Source organism: Pavona decussata, unplaced genomic scaffold (assembly GCF_977016875.1).
Source record: "Pavona decussata unplaced genomic scaffold, jaPavDecu1.1 SCAFFOLD_134, whole genome shotgun sequence".
NCBI lineage: Eukaryota > Metazoa > Cnidaria > Anthozoa > Scleractinia > Agariciidae > Pavona > Pavona decussata.
In genome coordinates, this window is record NW_028145547.1 from 4,279,918 (window position 1) to 4,297,909 (window position 17,992).

General features: G+C 38.3%; 1 protein-coding gene and 1 pseudogene across 3 annotated transcripts; one reads left to right on the top strand and one right to left on the bottom strand.

Annotated features, from left to right (window-relative positions):
• Positions 1 to 132: 132 nt before the first annotated feature.
• LOC146467844 (uncharacterized) lies at positions 133 to 1,512 on the bottom strand (annotated as a pseudogene).
• A 2,502-nt stretch (positions 1,513 to 4,014) lies between these two features.
• Positions 4,015 to 17,265, top strand: LOC146467845 (uncharacterized). Of its 3 annotated transcripts, none has more exons than XM_085125460.1 (13): positions 4,015 to 4,181; positions 4,650 to 4,723; positions 5,710 to 6,204; positions 7,192 to 7,269; positions 7,924 to 8,022; positions 9,636 to 9,704; positions 9,994 to 10,062; positions 10,649 to 10,723; positions 11,293 to 11,493; positions 12,306 to 12,412; positions 14,052 to 14,110; positions 14,203 to 14,318; positions 16,039 to 17,265. In XM_085125460.1, exons 1-13 carry the CDS (start codon positions 4,171 to 4,173, stop codon positions 16,914 to 16,916), a joined length of 2,331 nt encoding a protein of 776 aa, XP_084981586.1. In that variant the 5' UTR covers positions 4,015 to 4,170; the 3' UTR covers positions 16,917 to 17,265. The 3 variants fall into 3 exon arrangements, with proteins under 3 accessions (XP_084981586.1, XP_084981587.1, XP_084981588.1); XM_085125461.1 differs by having other exon boundaries at positions 4,043 to 4,181; positions 7,192 to 7,245; positions 16,039 to 17,055; XM_085125462.1 differs by lacking the exon at positions 9,994 to 10,062 and having other exon boundaries at positions 4,043 to 4,181; positions 16,039 to 17,055.
• Positions 17,266 to 17,992: the final 727 nt, after the last annotated feature.

Below are 17,992 nucleotides of genomic sequence, written 5' to 3' on the forward strand. Positions count from 1 at the left end.
ATTATCATTATTATCATTATTATTATTAGAATTATTATTATTATTATTATTAGAATTATTATTATTATTATTATTATAATTATTATTATTATTATTATTATAATTATTATAATTATTGTTGTTATTATTATTATTATTATTATCATTATTATTATTATTATTATTATTATTATTATTATTATTATTATTCTTATTATATAAGATATACTAGTGTAATTGCGAGTAATTTTCTCTCTTAACATCCGAGTCCAACCCATGGACTTAGGGAGGCAAAGAGGGTTTCTACTTGATGGAGAGGACCCGCCTAAGAAGGTGGGCTGTAGAAAGAAAAATTATTTTCTGAAGTTCATGAATGTTGATGTTGCCAGGCATTTTGTTGGTGTAGTTTTCCATGTCCTTTTGATGGTGCCACGGGCTCCCATAACCACCTGGACTGTTGTTGTTTGAGCCCCCATATTTGCTCAACCTCGATTTCTAAGTCTTTGTATTTGTTGAGCTTTTCCTTGGTTTTGACTGATGTGTTGGAGTCGAGGGGTATAATCACGTCAATGAGAAGGTAGGGTTTTGTCCTTCTGGTTCTTTAGCACAATGTCCGGCCTATTAGTTGCGATGGTCCTGTCAGTGTAGATGGGCATATCCCAAAAAGTGGTGACGCTGTCCCTCTCGGTGACAGCATTGGGTTCATGCTCATACCATCGTTCCCTCAGCTCAATACCAAGCTCTTTGCAGAACTTCCAGTGCTTGTTTTACGTATGATGATTTTTTGTATTAGAAATTTAAACTTAACCTAGTATGCCATTTGATGTCTTTTAATATGTGTTAGTTATATTAATCATTTAGTGTGAAATACCTGTAAACTAGCTGGTGAGCCTAGCTTGCTGGTCTCACAAAAGCTAAGCGTATTTTCACAATAAACTGCTATCATCATTATCATCATGTGTCCAGCTGCCTTGTCGTGGCGGAGGATGTATTCAGTTTTATTCAGTTCAGGCCTAGGGCAGACAGAGACCAGATGGTCAATGGTCTGATCGAACGGGCTGCGAAGCCTGCATTTTTGGGTCCACGTCATTATTATTATAATTATTATTATTATTATTATTATTATTATTATTATTATTATTATTATTATTATTATTATTATTATTATTATTATTAGATTGTGATTATTATTTTACTTTACCTGCGTGTTAAGTTGTTTTTTATTTAGATTGTTGTTCTAGCGTGTAACCCGTAGTTTTAACTAATCTTGTAAGTGGAATGTTTTAAAGCGGTATGTATTAAATTGTAAGTAGAGTATTGCATTGTTAGTAGTATAAATAACCAGTAAGCACTGTATTGTAGGTACTGTAAGTAATGTTATTAATGTGATTTTGCAAATGAAAAAAATTATTTTACGAACAAGAATTCAGAGTTGTCATATGAAGCTGAATGGAGCTGTCTTTCCGAGGTCTCTATAAGTCTTGCGAGAGAGAAGAAAAATTCTTCGGTGTTCGGTAGCCAACGCGCCGCCATTTTCTAGTTCAACATAGCCTCAGTCCCATGAGATTGAATCCACAACTGGTCAGCGTCCTCTCGCAATCTCGACTTTAAATCTCGACTTCAATTTTTTTTGCACTCGACTCGTTTTTTTTTTTTTTTTTCATTTTCGACATCATCGAAAATGTTCGACTTCGAATTTATTTTCCCATCGAAAATCTTACTACAGATGATTTCATCAGATAAAGTAGAACTCGATTTCATATTTTTTGGTCTGGATCTATAAGGTCTAATTTTCGGCATCATATTTTGTACATCTCGACTATTTTTCCGTTTAGGAATAAGATTGCGATATCTGGATATTTTGACCCCAACGGAACGCCATACATGATGGAGGAAAAATAATTGTATTGTCTAGCACTAGAACACAAACTTTCACACCATGCTTCTTGTTGGATGTAACATCCGGGAACTTTTATTTAGAAATTAGGAACTTTTGCACAGGTAACCCAACGTGGAGCAATTATTATAAGAACCCTCCTAACAGTTTTCTACACTGGAACGTTCGTGAAAACACGAGAACAAAATACTAGAAAACCTAACATTTCTTTGAATCCAAAATATCAGCTTTCAACAAGAGCCGCCCCCGCCCTGTTTTCGCCCCTGGCAGCGGGGAGCGATAAGACGCGGCTACATTCGCCAGCTAAATTGACAAGTCATTTTATAGAAAAGGAAGAACAATAAGATCATCAGGAACATCTTATCATGAATCGCAGTAACTGAAAGATCTTAGAGTGAAGGACGGTGTATACCATTAGGAGGTATTCTGACTATTCTGCGCAGTTTATCACTACGGGAAAAACAGACCTGAGCGAGGGTCATAGGAACCCAAAAAGAAATGAGGGGGTTAACAGGTAGAGGAGTTCGATTGCGTTCTCTTACGAAACTCAATCGAACGGCTCCATCTATGGATCAAGTTCGATTAAAATTCCCTACGATTCAGCTCGATTGGCTTCACCGGGCGAGAAAAAAAGTCTAGCTGTAACTCGTTGACTTTGCTCAACGCCAAAAAAAGTTCCTAGTGTTCGTTCGGAATTGAGAAAAGTCTCTCAATAGACCAATTTCAACAAATTAAAATTATTCCCACTTGGCTACGAGGCTTACGAGAGTAAAACAACAGAAAGTACATTGAATTGCTGTTCAGAGATGAATTTCTTTTTTTTTCTATTCCCCTAAGCCTCGCAGCCAAGCTAGAATTTTAACAATCGAAATCGGTCTATTCTGCTCTGCATGTTCTTAATATTCTTGGCCTCGGTTACTGTCTTGAAAGCTTTTTTTTTTTTTAATTTGGTAACGCTGAGAAGATTTTTGACCACAAAGTCTGCAAAGTGCAAACATTAATTTGTGGCGATTTTATGATTTGTGAAATTAAGCGCAATTCAGTTACCTGCCACGCTATTTTTTATTATATTTGAGTGGTTTCTCTTAACAAAGCGACCGTTAAATACAGCTAGGTCAAGACACCAGAAACACCTCGTTGAAACTTAGTAAGGGGGTGACCGTTCTACAACCGTTCAATAGAGCTCAAAGTAATTTTCACAACTTTGACAACTGAACGGTTAATAGAGGGTGAGCGATTGATACAGTGCCGCTTACTAGAGGTTCGACTGGACTTTAACCTAACTTTAGCCTCCGGTTCATTGACGTTGGCCAAAAGGATCGCAGCAAGAAAGAAAGAAAGAAAGAAAGAGAGAAAGAGAGGGAAAAATACAAAAACAAAACAAAACAAAACAACCAAGTGCTCTTTTAACGATGGATCTACTGGGAAGATCTTGGTCAGAAGAAATAAAAATAAAATATTTCTGATCACAGGTGATTTTCGGGCCAAATTTGGTTCGGCGATTAGCGAAAAATCGTCGTCAGGGAGTCGAGTGTCAGAACTCTATCGGTGATTGTCAAGACTTGTCACAGTTATTTGAGGATTGACATTTAATAATATTTATTGTATTAAAAACTGGATCATTGTATAATGCAATTCCAGGGATTTGACTGGCTAAGCGGCCATGGTATATGAGCCATTATACCATGCCCGAGAAAAAGCGACCATTAAAACTGTCTTCTGGTTGTTCTTGCTAAGCGAAACCAGCAAGATCTGACAATATTTCTTGATTGTTTTTAATAAAACAATTATTCCACTCGCGCTTGTTGGATATGAGATGATTATAGCCAGTTCGGCGCTTCGCGCCTCGTTGGCTATCTATCATTTCATATCCAACGCACGCTTTCGCCATCGTGGAATAATTGTTAAATATTATCAGTTCCTTTATATATTACGTATCGTGGTGCGTTTTGGCCAACACCGTACGAGGTAAATAAGTTGATGGATTATAACATCGAATCTACCTCTGGCTATCTCAACAGCATTAGTCCAATCAATGTGACCCGGCTTTGGCAGGTTGCTCACTTAAAACTTCCCTATGTAAATAATTATACCCTGAAACACCATGAAGAACAACAGGTGGCAAAAATGCCTTTTGCTTAGCGTCTGAAAACTGGAGTAAAGAGAAACTGTGAAAGAATTTCTTCTCTACCTAGAAACCAAACGAATATTACATTTTTCGAAACAAGAAGTGTAATATTTGAAGACTTCGAAATATATGTAATGCGTTGTGTGTAAGAAGTGGAAGCATTAATATGGGAGTGAGGTAGGTTTGTTTTTGTGTGGTTACGTTTTCGTCGAATTTATAAACACACTGGTCAAAATAATAGGTAAGACTCAACTACGTGAATTTTGAACAAGTCTGATTATGATTACAGCAAGCACGTCATTGATTTAATCTGAAAATAGTTACCTATCTTCCGTTCTATAATATACTGTGTTTATTCCCGTTAGTCGTGATGGAATAACTCAGCGCTAGTTAACATAAGGTTTAAGAGTGTCTTCCGTTTGTTTGACTTGCAAAATCAACATTAAGTTAAGAGTTTGGTTAACGATATATAAGTGAAGTGAACTAGAATTTCTCTTACGATAATTCAAGTTATTAAAAGAACTGCTAGGTGTAAATTTCACAATAGCTTACGAAACAAATTTACACCTTACGTAAATTTCCATTTTTGTGATGTTTCTCTAATTTAACTTATACATTTTTTTACGTTTTTCTTTTTCAACCCAGATTGTTTCCATGGTCATACGCAGTGTGCCTGGTGCTGCTGTTAACTTCTACGAATTTTTTTTATCTTGCAAAAGGTGGGCGTGTCGACAATTTGGGCCTTGTAAGGATGCAATGTTTCTGTTGAGCTAGTTCCTGGCTGATTAGCTGTTCAATGACAAAAAAGAAACGGCGCCAAAGTTTAACAAATAGCATCCCACCCTCCATATCGTTTGTGCTGAGTGAAACACATTCTCAAAGTTAACTGACACCTTTGAACCTGAATTTTCCACTGCTTTTTTTCTGATAAATGCCAAGTGCGACTCTCGACATTTTAACTGACAGCTGACAAAGTTCCGTGATCCGTAGACCGCATAGTACTGCAAGCAAGGTTGCTTTTTGTCCTCAAAATAGTGGGGAACACGTTACCAGAATCAGGAGTCGAGCAGTCATCCAGAGACAAGCGAACAACCCCAATTTATTAGTAATTCTCGATTCTCGTATTGTGTGCTTTGCTATCTTTAAAGAAAATCAGTAATGTCTGCTGACCGTGAGTATGCGCCGTTCTTCCCACTGCTGGATAATCTCTGGATGGTTCTTGTATCACCCACCCCTCTATTGAGCTTGCGATAACAGACGCCTTTTTCGTCTTTTGTTTACAACGCGTGTGCTTTCGCAGGCTCCCGCTATTTTTAATAATCATTCATAAGAGAAACTTACTAGCTACTCCATTCAAGCCTTTACGGACTATAGTCTCCTCATTAAACAGACGAATGAAAGGAGCAGCAGTGCCTGATAATCGCTACAAAATATTTACAGCATTACAAAAACAAAAATAGTTAGTAACTCATTTTAAATGTTGATGTGTTAGAAATGCTATCATTAAAGTGGGCAATATTTTTTTGCGGGTTTTTAATACGTTATTTCAACAGCTAATGTGTGTTTTAAGAGCTCAAGTTTCACACAGACATTTTTTTAGGCGCTCGTTGAAAGCTATACTTGCATGACAATAGACGCTTTATTGTTTAATTCTCTTCGTTCAATGTTTAATACATCTCAAATTTGCATTTTAAAAATCTCGTAGGTAACTGTAAAGATTTTGATTTTGAGAATGGAGAGGGTTCTCTTCATAAATGGGACAAAACCGGACACGCCTTCGATAACCAACCAACCTACGGGGACAATGCCCACATACGGGATCCCACAGTCACCAGTAACCTCCAAGGTGATTGGTGGATTGGTACGTTTGAAAACAGGTCCAGTCCTGCCGCAGACGGAGGGTACATGACTGGTGACTATCCTATTGGCACTCTAACCTCTCCAAAATTTCGCATCAATGGGCCAAAGATGTCCTTTCTGTTGGGCGGCGGCTGTGACCTGGGGCAGATTCGAGTGGAGCTGCTCGTAAATGGCCAGGTGGCACGGGAGGCGTTCGCTGATGATTGTCGTGATCACATGCAAAAGAGGGAGTGGGACGTTAAGGAATTCAAAAACAAAATCGGCCAAATACGGCTGATTGATGCAACAAGGAAGGGACACATCAATTTTGACGACTTGTGGGGAGACTTTACTTGTATTGGTAGGTGTTAAAATAAGTTGACAAATAAAAATGGTCCATTTTCCACAATTAACCTCAAGAGAGATGACTAATGAACTCAGAATTAATTGCGTTCGACTTAGCAAGAACCAAGAGACTATGAGGTAAGAGAGCGAATCCCTGTGCCCCATGATAATTATTTTCAATCTTTTTTTAGTTCGCGCCATGCTATTTTGGGAAATTATAATCCGCCATTGAGTTCAAAATTAAATGACGTCACTCTAACTGACCAATAAGATGTCGACATTAAAATAGCAACGCAAACAAAAATAGATTGAAAAAATTTTCATAGGAAGAGGGGCATGTATGGGGGATTCGCTCTCTTACCTCATAGTCTCTTGCAAGAACGCATTCCTAATATAGATTGGAGTCGTAATTGTATGGGACAGTCGATCGGATGACATCATCACCAACATGGCAAAGAGTTTGAGATCGAGATCATTGAGGACTCACTCCCTAATCTCTGATTTTGACTCATTAATTATTAGTCAATAATACTGCATTCGAGAAGCTTTAGACGTCAATTTTGAATGTTTTTTTTTAAAGTAACTAGAAAACAAAAAACTGCCTCTCATAACCCCAAAATACTCAGGGAAATTCAGTACCGAGTGTTCATCATCGGTGATAACTGCAACTACAGGTTGACGCTGAAAGCTACCGCAAGGATCCTTCAAGTTGATACTATTAAATAAAAGCAACACTGAATGAGTGCCATACGAATGTAATTTACTTTTCGACCGATTCAACGTCCTGGAAGTGAAATATTTGACATTCATATATTTTGAACTGCACTGGATGAAAGAATTGATATATGAGTGATCATCGCAGTTATGTACAAAACTTAAACGGCAGCGAAAAGAAAGCCTGAAAAATTTTAGGCTATAACAGGATACAAAATAAATGATTTTCCTGTTCTGTTGTAGCTAGCTGGATGATCAAAAGTTTAACAAAGAGTTCGTGAACTTTTAGGTAATGAGACGGATTCGTTTAACTCAAACAATGCAACCAGCGCTGCTGAAAAAGGTGAAGAAGGAGGCAACAATGATGGTATGAAATTGTTGTTTAACTCAACTTATATCCAGAATGTGACAGTTACTTCTCCATGGCCAGCCATGATTAATTGACAGGCAGCTAGTCTAGGGTTATGTTAATCAGCTGCATGTTTCTAAACGCCAGTCTTTGCAATAAACACTTTTTTGAAAGAAATAACACACAGTCGGAATTCTCACGGTGACGAGCTCTCCTAGTCCAGAAGTGTCCTCTGACCTCTTAATGACATTGAGTCTCTTTCTACAGTAAGCAAAAACATAAACAATAGCTGTCTCAGATGACCTTCTAAGCTGCCACTTTGGGCGAAGAATGCACGGTTAGGAACATAAGACTGTAGACTCCAAGGAAACACGAGATATAAAAGCATTATTTATCAGTTATTACTAAAGAAATAAGACATATCTAACTTCAGTAAAAACGTCTTAAAATTTACTGAATACCTTTGCTGAAACCGATCTGTACCTCATAAACGTAACCACTTTAACACCTAGCTTCCGAAACACGACTGCAAATCAAAAGAAAAATTTCAATTTTTATAGTAAATAAACCATTTTGTTCAATAAAATTATCTCTAATCGAAGTCTAGGCTTGAAGTACATGTAAGTTCTTATCGCTGATTGAGTCACTGTTTTTTTCTTGTTTTAAATTAAGGTGATAAAGACGAATTCATTCTAGTGGATGAACCCTTGGCTTCTGTGAATCCAAATAAAAGCGAAGACAAATCCAATGATACGTCTTTGACAGGAACTGGTATGCAAGATTCTTGACAAATTTAATTTATAATAATTTATAATACATTTGTAAATATAATAGAAATGCATCTACATGTGTCATAAAACGTTTGTTTTAAGCAATGTTTTGAAGCAGATGTCCTGGTGGGGGAATTTACCACAGTAGGCCAGCTGGGGTTGTTTCCCATAAAAAGTGGCTGTATTGATGAAGTAATTCCAGTGATAAAATGTCAACGCCTCTCTTTTTTTTAAGACAAAAACGAGGCGAATTTTCAGTTGTTAATGAGCCCTTTGCTTTTGTGAATCGACCAAAATCTGACAACACATCGCATGATAATCCTATAACAGGAACTGGTGAAACTGGTGTGCAATCGACTTCCTGCAACCAACCTGGATTCTGATGAAAAATGCATGCCTTGGTGGTATTTTTACTTTCCAGCGGAGAGATGAATCTGTACTTAGAGATGCAAGCTAGCACTAAGAGACTAAAGTACTTTAGCAGCTGCCGTTTTCGAGATGTCTGTCAAGAGAACATTGTTTTCTAGCAAGCTAAAGAGACAAAAAGAGCGTGTTCAATCCCATGGTGACGCGTTGCGCATGCGCAATACAGTTTTATGATTCGTAATGCAATTCCATTGTCATTCCACCGTAGGATTAATTTTGATGAAAGAGTATTTTTGTGCCTACATAATAGAAAAATATCCTTAAAAAAACAGAAATAACTGTTACATCGTAGTCGAAGGCAATTGTACGGCTTGCAAGGACTTTGTGCAAAAAGGAGTTTGAACTATATGAAGAGCGTGGTAAAGAATTGCGGGAATAATTAAATTCTTTTTATTCTCATACCATAATGGCAATGATTCATGATCAGATATAGTTTCTCTTTTCCCTTGTATCCATCGGCATAAATGCTTTCCACTAGCTATCCCAAACACTTATCGATTAATTAATTCTTAGGGCCTCCGAGCTAAATGACTTACCCACAGACGGGAGAAAGTGAGTTGTCCATAACAAACTGCCGCGTTTGTTATCGACAGCTAAAGTAGTCTTCCTTTTGAAAGGGAAAATTATTTTGTTGTCGACGACTTAATTTTTTACCATTTTTAGTTGATAATTTGATTCACACACGAAATATTTTGTCATCGAGAACTTTTTTTAACAACAACTAAAATGTTATCGATAACAGTTTGCCTCGTCCGTGGAGGCCCCACACAGTAATTTTAATGCCATTTATCGATAACTTATCCTACCTTCATAGCGTATGATAAAGCGGTTTCCAATTGAGTGTCGCAAAACCAGAACCAAAGTAGTTACTCTGTCTACTCTGGCCAATCGCAACAGATGTAAACAACACAACCAGCCAATCACAATTCGAAGCAAATACATGTAACTGGCGCCAAGCGCGGGAAAACGCGTGCGGCGAAAACACGATTGGTTTTGGTTTGGATTCCCATTGGTTGAGAAAGTGTCGCGAGTTTTGTTAACCAGTCAAAGAGCGTAGTAATGCAAAACCAAAGCAAACGCGAAATTACTTTCGACACTCAATTAAAAACCGCTCTATATGCCATAAACTGGTTTCGTGACGGGTGGTGGGTTTCACAAGAACTTAAACTGTTTTCACTGCGCTTACAGATGACGAGTATACTGTAGTCCAGAACTCTTCAAAGCCAAACAAACCATCACAAAATAGACCTGCAAAAGGTAAGTAAAAGAACACTAATCTCTTAAGAATTAACCATTAATTTGTATGGTCAGAACATAGTTTAACTTCTTGTCTTCCTTTTGAAAAGGAAAATTATTTTGTTGTCGAAGACCTTATTTTTCACCATTTGTAGTCGATAATTTGATTCACACACGAGATATTTTGTCATCGATAACTTTTTTTTTTAACGATAACTGTCATTTATCGATAACTTATCCTACCTTCATAGCGTATGACGGGTGGTGGGTTTCACAAGAACTTAATAAACTGTTTTCACTTCGCTTACAGATGGCGAGTATACTGTAGTCCAGAACTCTTCAAAGACAAACAAAACATCAGAAAATAGACCTGTAAATGGTAAGTAAAACAACAATAATCTCTTCACAATTGACCATTAGGTATGGCCGGAACACAGTTAAACTGATTTCCTTTTTGTCTGTAGACTTGTTTTGCAGGTTTTACACGCGATTGCTTATAAAACGGCTTATCTTACATAATTATTTTACTTATTAACTTTGAATGTACGCATGCGCAGTACCGGTACTCAGTCCTTAGCAGGGCGCCCTGGTCCTCAGGGAGTACTGCAAATTCAAAGATCACGGATTCAGAAGTGCCGATTTTACCTTGATACCAAAAAAGCTGATTTGTTTCATCTTTGTTGATCTATTCCAGTTACATTTCGACACAAATTGACCCATTAAAGAGCCAATTTAGTCTGCGAGTGCATTTCATGATCAATTACATGTAATGCAATCCTCGACACAAAACAATTTTGGCCCAAATATTGAGGAGAGCAGCCAAATTAGCCTCCAAAATGGCACTGTGTTTTACTTACCGAAACTGAGCTAAAAGTAAATCGTTTGAAATTACAGTTTAATAAGAATTCGCCACGTTTTGGTCGTGGAGCCGCTCAACTGAATAATATGTTTTCGTTTGATTGCAGCCACAGTCACCAACCACATTACTGCACAGCCACATGCAACGGAGGCACAAAACAGACCTTTTAAAACGGAGAAAGGTGAGCGAATAGGTTTCTGAAATATAAAGAAAGTGATTGAATTACAACACTTACTCTTGAGTATTTCTACCAGTTAGACCGTGTCTGGAGGCCAGAAAGGATAGTTTGTTTTAAGAAATAAAGAAATTAAATCAATCTATTTAGAGTATAGCAATTTATATTTCTTTTTCTTCATATGTTCACTTATTTTCTTTTCTTTCTTTTTTTTCAATGTTTGTATGGCTCACTGACAAATTGTATATAGATTTCTGTAAACTGTGATTAATTCTTGTAAATTAGTCTTCTCACTACCCGCCTAGATTAGCTCTAGCTACTTGCGGGTTAGTGTTGTCTTTGAATTTTATGTTAAACATTTTTTTGAATAAACTTGAAACTTGAACTTGAAAAAAAAAACCAAAAACCAAAACCAAAACAGAAGAGAAAAATAGACTAAAACAAAAGGTGAGCAAACAGTCAAAAAACTCAAGCAAACCACCATTTCCAGTAGACCAAATACAAACCAAAATCAAACTCAAGGAACGCAATTACCATCTTCCTATACTAATAACGTTATTTTTAAATTCTTACAGGGCCACCGGAACATGTTTATCAAGAACCTCTACTTGGAGCGACAAAAATCAGCAGTTCTAATTTAAATCCCCGACCGAAACGTCCCCGTTTGCCTAAAGTTCTTTCTTTTGCAAAGATTGCGAAAGCCTCACTGGATGAACATGCTGACAATTCAAATAGCAAGTCAGCTCCTAATGATGATGACCTAAGGAACCTCACGTGTAAGGACCAGCTGGCTAAGAACGGAATGTTAATCGGTTGCGGAAACATTGTTTAGACGCGCTTGAGAAGCAAATACGGCTTCACACTGATAACAAAAGCTTCTTGAACCAAGGAAAAAAAATCGTTGCTTAATTCCCGGCGCATATTTTGCTAGGGAAAGATATTTTTTTCCGGTTTGGCCAAATTAGAAGGAAATGATGTTTCCACAACAACGGAACACGGATTTCTCCTTAGCTTTGGGTGATTTAGGATTTTTGAAATCGCTTACTCGTAATAGTAGTAAAATTAAATTTAAGTTATTTGGTTTAGACTGAGAACGGAATTAACGACACTGATATCACGATACATTACGATACCGACCAATTACCTAACCATAGCAAGGAACTAAAGGATTGATGATATCAGTCTGCTATTCTCTACTCTAAAGAGAGAGGTTTTTAATTCAATGTCCAAATTAATCGCGCGTTTGCTTTACTACACTCTGTGATTGTTTGAATAAACTCACACTTTTTCAACCAATAAGATGCTAAACTAAAACCGTCCGTAAACTTCTCGTAGGCGCTTTCCCGCTCTTGGCGCCGGTTATACGTGTTTGCTACGAATTTTGATTGGTTCACTGCGCTGTTTAACGTCTGTTGTGACTTTGAAAACCGCACAATTACAATTAATTAAAAAAAAATTGTTTAAACGACGGTATGTTTTGTCATTAACTTATACCATTAGTTACATTCGTCTAGACGTCACTTGAACCAACTTATGAAACATATCAGAAAACCATGAACTCTGGTGACATTTTCATATTGTTTTACAGGCAAATCTTATCTTGTCGAGATAAATACTAAAAAACCTTGGGACAACGATTACCTCTTTTCTTCGAATGACAATTACCAAGCTACAAGGAGAGAAATCGAGGTCAAGGTAAGATCAAAATTAGCTTTAAAGCAGTATGAAATGAACAAGTATCTATACATCCTTATAGATGCTGTCCAGTATAAGCTATTTAACAAATAGATTCCATTTGGCCGTGCATTGTGATGTCTATACTAAAGAGCATGCATCTTTTAAGAGTACATTTCTGAACATACCTTCAAAGTCTCCGCTAAAATCGCAGTAAAGACGGTCCTCGACCCATAACTAACGTTACAGGGTGTACCCACCGGGATTTTATAATTACTCTGATTTTGCTCCATCATTTCGTTTGGAATATCGCGCGGACTAAGATCGTTGCAATAAAAAAGAGAAGATCTGAGGAGCTACGTGCCATCGGCCGGCCTTTAATGTGTTTTGGGGTTCTGAAAGTGTATAATTTAGTTAACCATGGGATTCAGAGTAGTAATTCCAGTCACTTTTTTACGGTGCTATAAAGCGTGACGCATCATCTGCCTGTGGACTGTTCAGTCCCTTAAACTGTGTATAGTAAACTGTCGACCACTCTCTTTTAAGGACACTCCGTTATTACGGACAGGTGTTGAGTGCCAGCGTAAAGGAATTATGATTTACCATGCACAGAACTTTTCATTTTCATTTGTATATACAGTCAACTCTCGCTGCATGCATGCTTCTGCTTTCCACTTATTTACTGTTTTCACTCCAAATGCGACTGAGCAATATTACGATGCATTCTTTTCTTTTGCCGATTTATCTTATCTTCAACATCTCTTCTTTGGTCATAGAAAATTCCACGTAAATTTGCCGTTAGCTGTTGCCTAAGGGGCTGTTTACATGGAGGGAGGAAGATCCTAGAGGGCGGATCATCCTAGCGCCACATGTTTTCTCTATTCAGTTTACATGCAAAAAGTTTTACTTGGCCCTAGCGCTAGGATCGTCCTGGAGATAGGAACTTTCTAGCTGAGAGATAGGAAGATCCTAGCACTGGGAAGATCCTAGCACCATGTAAACTACTTTCGCTCGGAAGATCCTAGTACTAGGGAAAAAAGAATAAACATGGCGGCAGCCGGGCATTCAGCTGTCCAAGGCCGACAGTTATTCTTCTTTTCCTTCTCCACTTGGTAACCACTTCCGCCGAAATTTCTGCATGTTAAGCAAACGAAAAGTTTTTCCGCCATCTCGGATTTTCCTAGTGCTAGGATATTCCTCCTTCCATGTAAACAGCCCCTAAGTTGGCTTGCCGACTTTGCCAGGCTAGGTTTTCCGCTGTTGTCAAGAACACCTAAACAATAATCTCAATAATATTACAAACATTTTTAGTTAGCGAATAGTTTTAACTTATGACTAAGCAGGTGCTTTTACAAGATTATTTGGTTTGCTTATAATTTTTGTCGCTACGTTCATCTGTGTCAAAATTTGCGCCCATTGTTTTGCTTGCACTACGCTTTAGATGTTGGTTTTTACTCATAAAGGACCTGTTTTGATAACGGCATTTTAAAAGCTGTTGCAGTTATCCTGTCTAAATATGTTCTTCAATTATTATTTTTATTAATTATTATTATTATTATTATTATTATTATTATTATTATTATTATTATTAAGGTGGTCAATACGTAAAGATAAAAGTTCCATACTCTTCTTGTTTATAATGCAATTTTTTTTTTGAAAGGTGCTAGATATATACGAAGATGACAAAGATTTTCGAGGAGCATTCTTCACCAAATTTAGGTGTGTAAGATGAATTTTTCCACTTCATGTTCGGACTTATAAATCGCTAGCTAAAAATATAGTCAAAATTTACCTGTATTGTTTGCATGCAGTTCTGCGGAGGATCCTGGAGGAGTCAAAGCTTACTTTGTCCTGAGGTTCAGAGCTGTTGGAAAATTCCTTGGAAAATTAATGGATAAACTTGGACCTGGAGCTGTTTCAGCGGCAGGTAAGTTTCAGTGAACAACCCTTGCTGGAATCACCATGTACGCTGTTATGTTTTTGTAAGAACCTTTTTCATAAGAACGTCGAGGCAGTTAACTAAAATTTAATTAAGAACATACTAAAAGTATTACCCAGGCTGTGAGTCAGTTTAGAACATTTTCATTTTCACCAAATGTTTTTAAAATGAACAGTATAAACACGGATAAAAGAGGGAGCTTAAGCACAGAGGTTTTTGAGCCACGGACGGCAACTTAATTTTTCCCTTTTTGGAGCGTTTTCACGCCATCGCGTTTGTAACGTCAAGTCAAAGTCATCACAAGAGCTTTTCCTGTCCGTAGTAAGGAGCAAAACCACGCCAAAAAGGGAAACTGTTAACTTCCGGTTGCCGTCCGTGGCTCACATGTTAAACTTCAGTCTATATAGTCCGATTAACGAAAACCCATATGATAAAGGGACACATTGAATGGAGTACATGTAAGCCACGCAACGGAGCTTGTCACAAAAAACTGTTTGATAGCTGCCTTGGTCACGCCCGCATAGATAAGGGACACATGTTATTTCGTATTGCATGCCTGATACATGGGCATACATCTCATTTTGTGTCGGACTTTTTAGGCTGTAACTTAAGAACATCTTAAAGTGTATATGACACGAAATATTTTATTAGCTTATTAGAAAGAGCTTTCAAAATGATGAAGAATGGCATTTATTTTATTGCAATAGCATTCTTGGTTGCCGAGTTATTCAAGATTTAGGCTTATGCAAATTAGACAACTTGTGACGTCACAAGGTGGACACAAAATGAAGGGAAATCACAAAATTTGGAATATCTGTGCAAATACTACACCTACAGGGTTGAAATTTTGCAGGGTTGATGTGCTGACAGAACTACACATTGTGATAGAGGCTATGATGTCACCATAGTAACGTACTCGTTACCAGACCTCTACCTTCCCAAAATGACAAATGCCTTATTTATTGCTCCACAGTCAAACAGAATTTCTTATACTTGTGCCGTGTAATGTCCATATTCGCTCACACCCACTGAATAAACATCAAGAACAAATAGCGCTTCTTGGGAGGGGAAACTCTGATTTTATCCTTTGGATGGTGAGGGCCTGGAGCCCATTGTGTTGCCATGAAAATGTCACAGTGGATCATATCATGAGACTTTGTGATGAGTATAACAACTCTACAAAGTTTCAGTTCTATACAGAAAAAGGCTTAAGAGATATTCCATTTTTTGTTATTTTACATCATTTTGTGCCCACCTTGTGACGTCATAAGTCCTCTAATTTGCGTAAACCTAAATCTTGAATAACTCGGCAACCAAGAATGCTATTGCAATAAAATAAATGCCATTCTTCATCATTTTGAAAGCTCTTCCTAATAAGCTAATAAAAGATTTCGCGTCATACACACTGGAACTTTCAGGCTCAAATTGCCAAATAAGTAAGAGCGTTCAGCCTCAGCCCCAAAATCAGACGTTCTCAGTTAAAAGAGTGTAGTTAACTAAGGCTTTTAAGGTACACATGCACATCGAATGAACTATCTCTACCGGTGTAGGGGTTCGGTGCCAGGTGTAAGTGTTTCTAGAGACAGTGAATTACGCTAGTAAGCAAACCATCATTCAGACAGGAAGACAGGCCAGACAAAAAAACTGATTCCAAAAGAAAAACTTATCAGCACGATATTCTGACGAGATTTTTGAACTTGTAACACAGGTTGTTTCACGGAAGCCCCTTCGATTGGCCACTGTCCCAGCCCCTGTCCACAATCATGTGCGCCTTCGTGTCAGTCGTTCTGTTGTCAGCAGTTCGCTGCAGCTCCAGTTGCTCCTCAACAGCCTGTTTCAATGCCGTTCAACCAGTGTCCAAGCCCTTGTCCACAGTCATGTGCGCCTTCGTGCCAGTCATCGTGTTGTCAGCAGTTTTCTTCAGCTCCAGCTCTTCCTCAACAACCTCAGGTTTCGGTTCCGGTCACCCAGTGTCCAAGGCCCTGTCCACAGTCATGTGCGCCTTCGTGCCAGTCGTCCTGTTGTCAGCAGTTTTCTTCAGCTTCAGTTCCTCCTCAACAACCTCAGGTTTCAATGCCGGTCACTCAGTGTCCAAGTCCCTGTCCACAGTCATGTGCGCCTTCGTGTCAGTCGTCCTGTTGTCAGCAGTCTGTTCCAGCTCCAGTCCCCCAGTGTCCTAGTCCCTGTCAAAAAGCTTGTGCGCCTACATGTCCGTTGTCTTGTTGTCGGCGTCGTCCTTCTGGCCAGGTCTCTCCACAGGCTGTTTACCAGCCTTCACCAGTACCCATGCCTCCTCCGCCACCACAACCACTGCAGGTAACTGTGTCTACCCCTCAAGTAGTCCTCGAGCAACCAACACAACAATGGAACCCGAGAGCACCTGGTCAAGTTTATAGCCCCCAACCCTTCCCCCCACAGGTTTCGCAGCCAATCGGATTGTCTGGTTCCCAGTGCCCTGCAGGTTGCTCCCCTAACTGTGCACCAAGCTGTTCGCCAACATGCTGCAAGTTTTTTGACTCTGGCAAGAGAAAGGGAGATGTCAAAAATTATTTGATAAAGCAAACGCTCAACGAAGAGAAGCACTAAGAAGAAAGCGAAGACTAAGTAATGCAAGAAGTAAAGGGAGAAAAAAGGAAGATAGAAACCAAGGCACTTTTGACGATACACTGAAATACTCCAACTGTGCATTGGACACTAACTATAGAGTGTCCACGACAGTTCATTTACCTTGTAAACAGAGGCTTTACGAGTTAATATAAGATTTTGTGACGTTCATATGAAGCTAGTATGTACAGGCATTTTTCATTCGGCCTTTTTGAAGTTCAACCTGATAAATTGCAGGTACGATTCGATAATTTACCACTGATGAAAAGAGCAATATATAGAAAGAATTCTGTATGTGTGTTAAAAACAATAAAAGGTCTTTGAAATATCAGCTCATAGAATCTAAGTGAGTATATCGTAACCTTTGTTGGTTTCAAGCGCACAAAAACAAATGGAAACTTATCCGGCGTAAAGAGGATGATTGGTAAGTAATTGGTTATTGTTTTCACTGCGTTTACTTTGGGTGAACCATTCCCTTCATGAATTACATACTAACTCAATTCTAAATTGTTAAATAAACTGGTTTCATCGGCTTGCTTTGCGTAGCACCTACCCTTGCGGGCAGAGGTTCCTTGGACGCTGTATGTGTCAGCGGAGGAATAAAACACTTCCTCAAACATCCGTCCGATTTCCTATCGTACATGTGTTGTAATTTCAGCGCAAGAAACCTAATACTGTAGAACTAAAAAAGAAAGAACTGGACATTAAATTGAACAAACTGTCTAAAACGACATTTCGCACTGTGTGTTTTAGAAAAATTGAGACTCATCTAGCTGTTGACCTGTTTACTCTGGGAATTAGCACCTGTATGCATATTTGAGATTATATACTAATTGGAAGCGCAGCCCGGCCCAGTCCAAAATGTTCTTCCCAAGGGACAATGAACCTCAAGTTTGGTGTGCAGGTAGATCACAATTAATTAAATGTGACAAATTAGTTTCAAAACAAATCACAAAATGACGCTTATCGGTAATTTCCTATGATTTGCTCTCCGAAAAATCGTAAAGGACATGAACAACACATTTTTTTTCGTGTCTTTATGAAATCAGCGTTAGGCT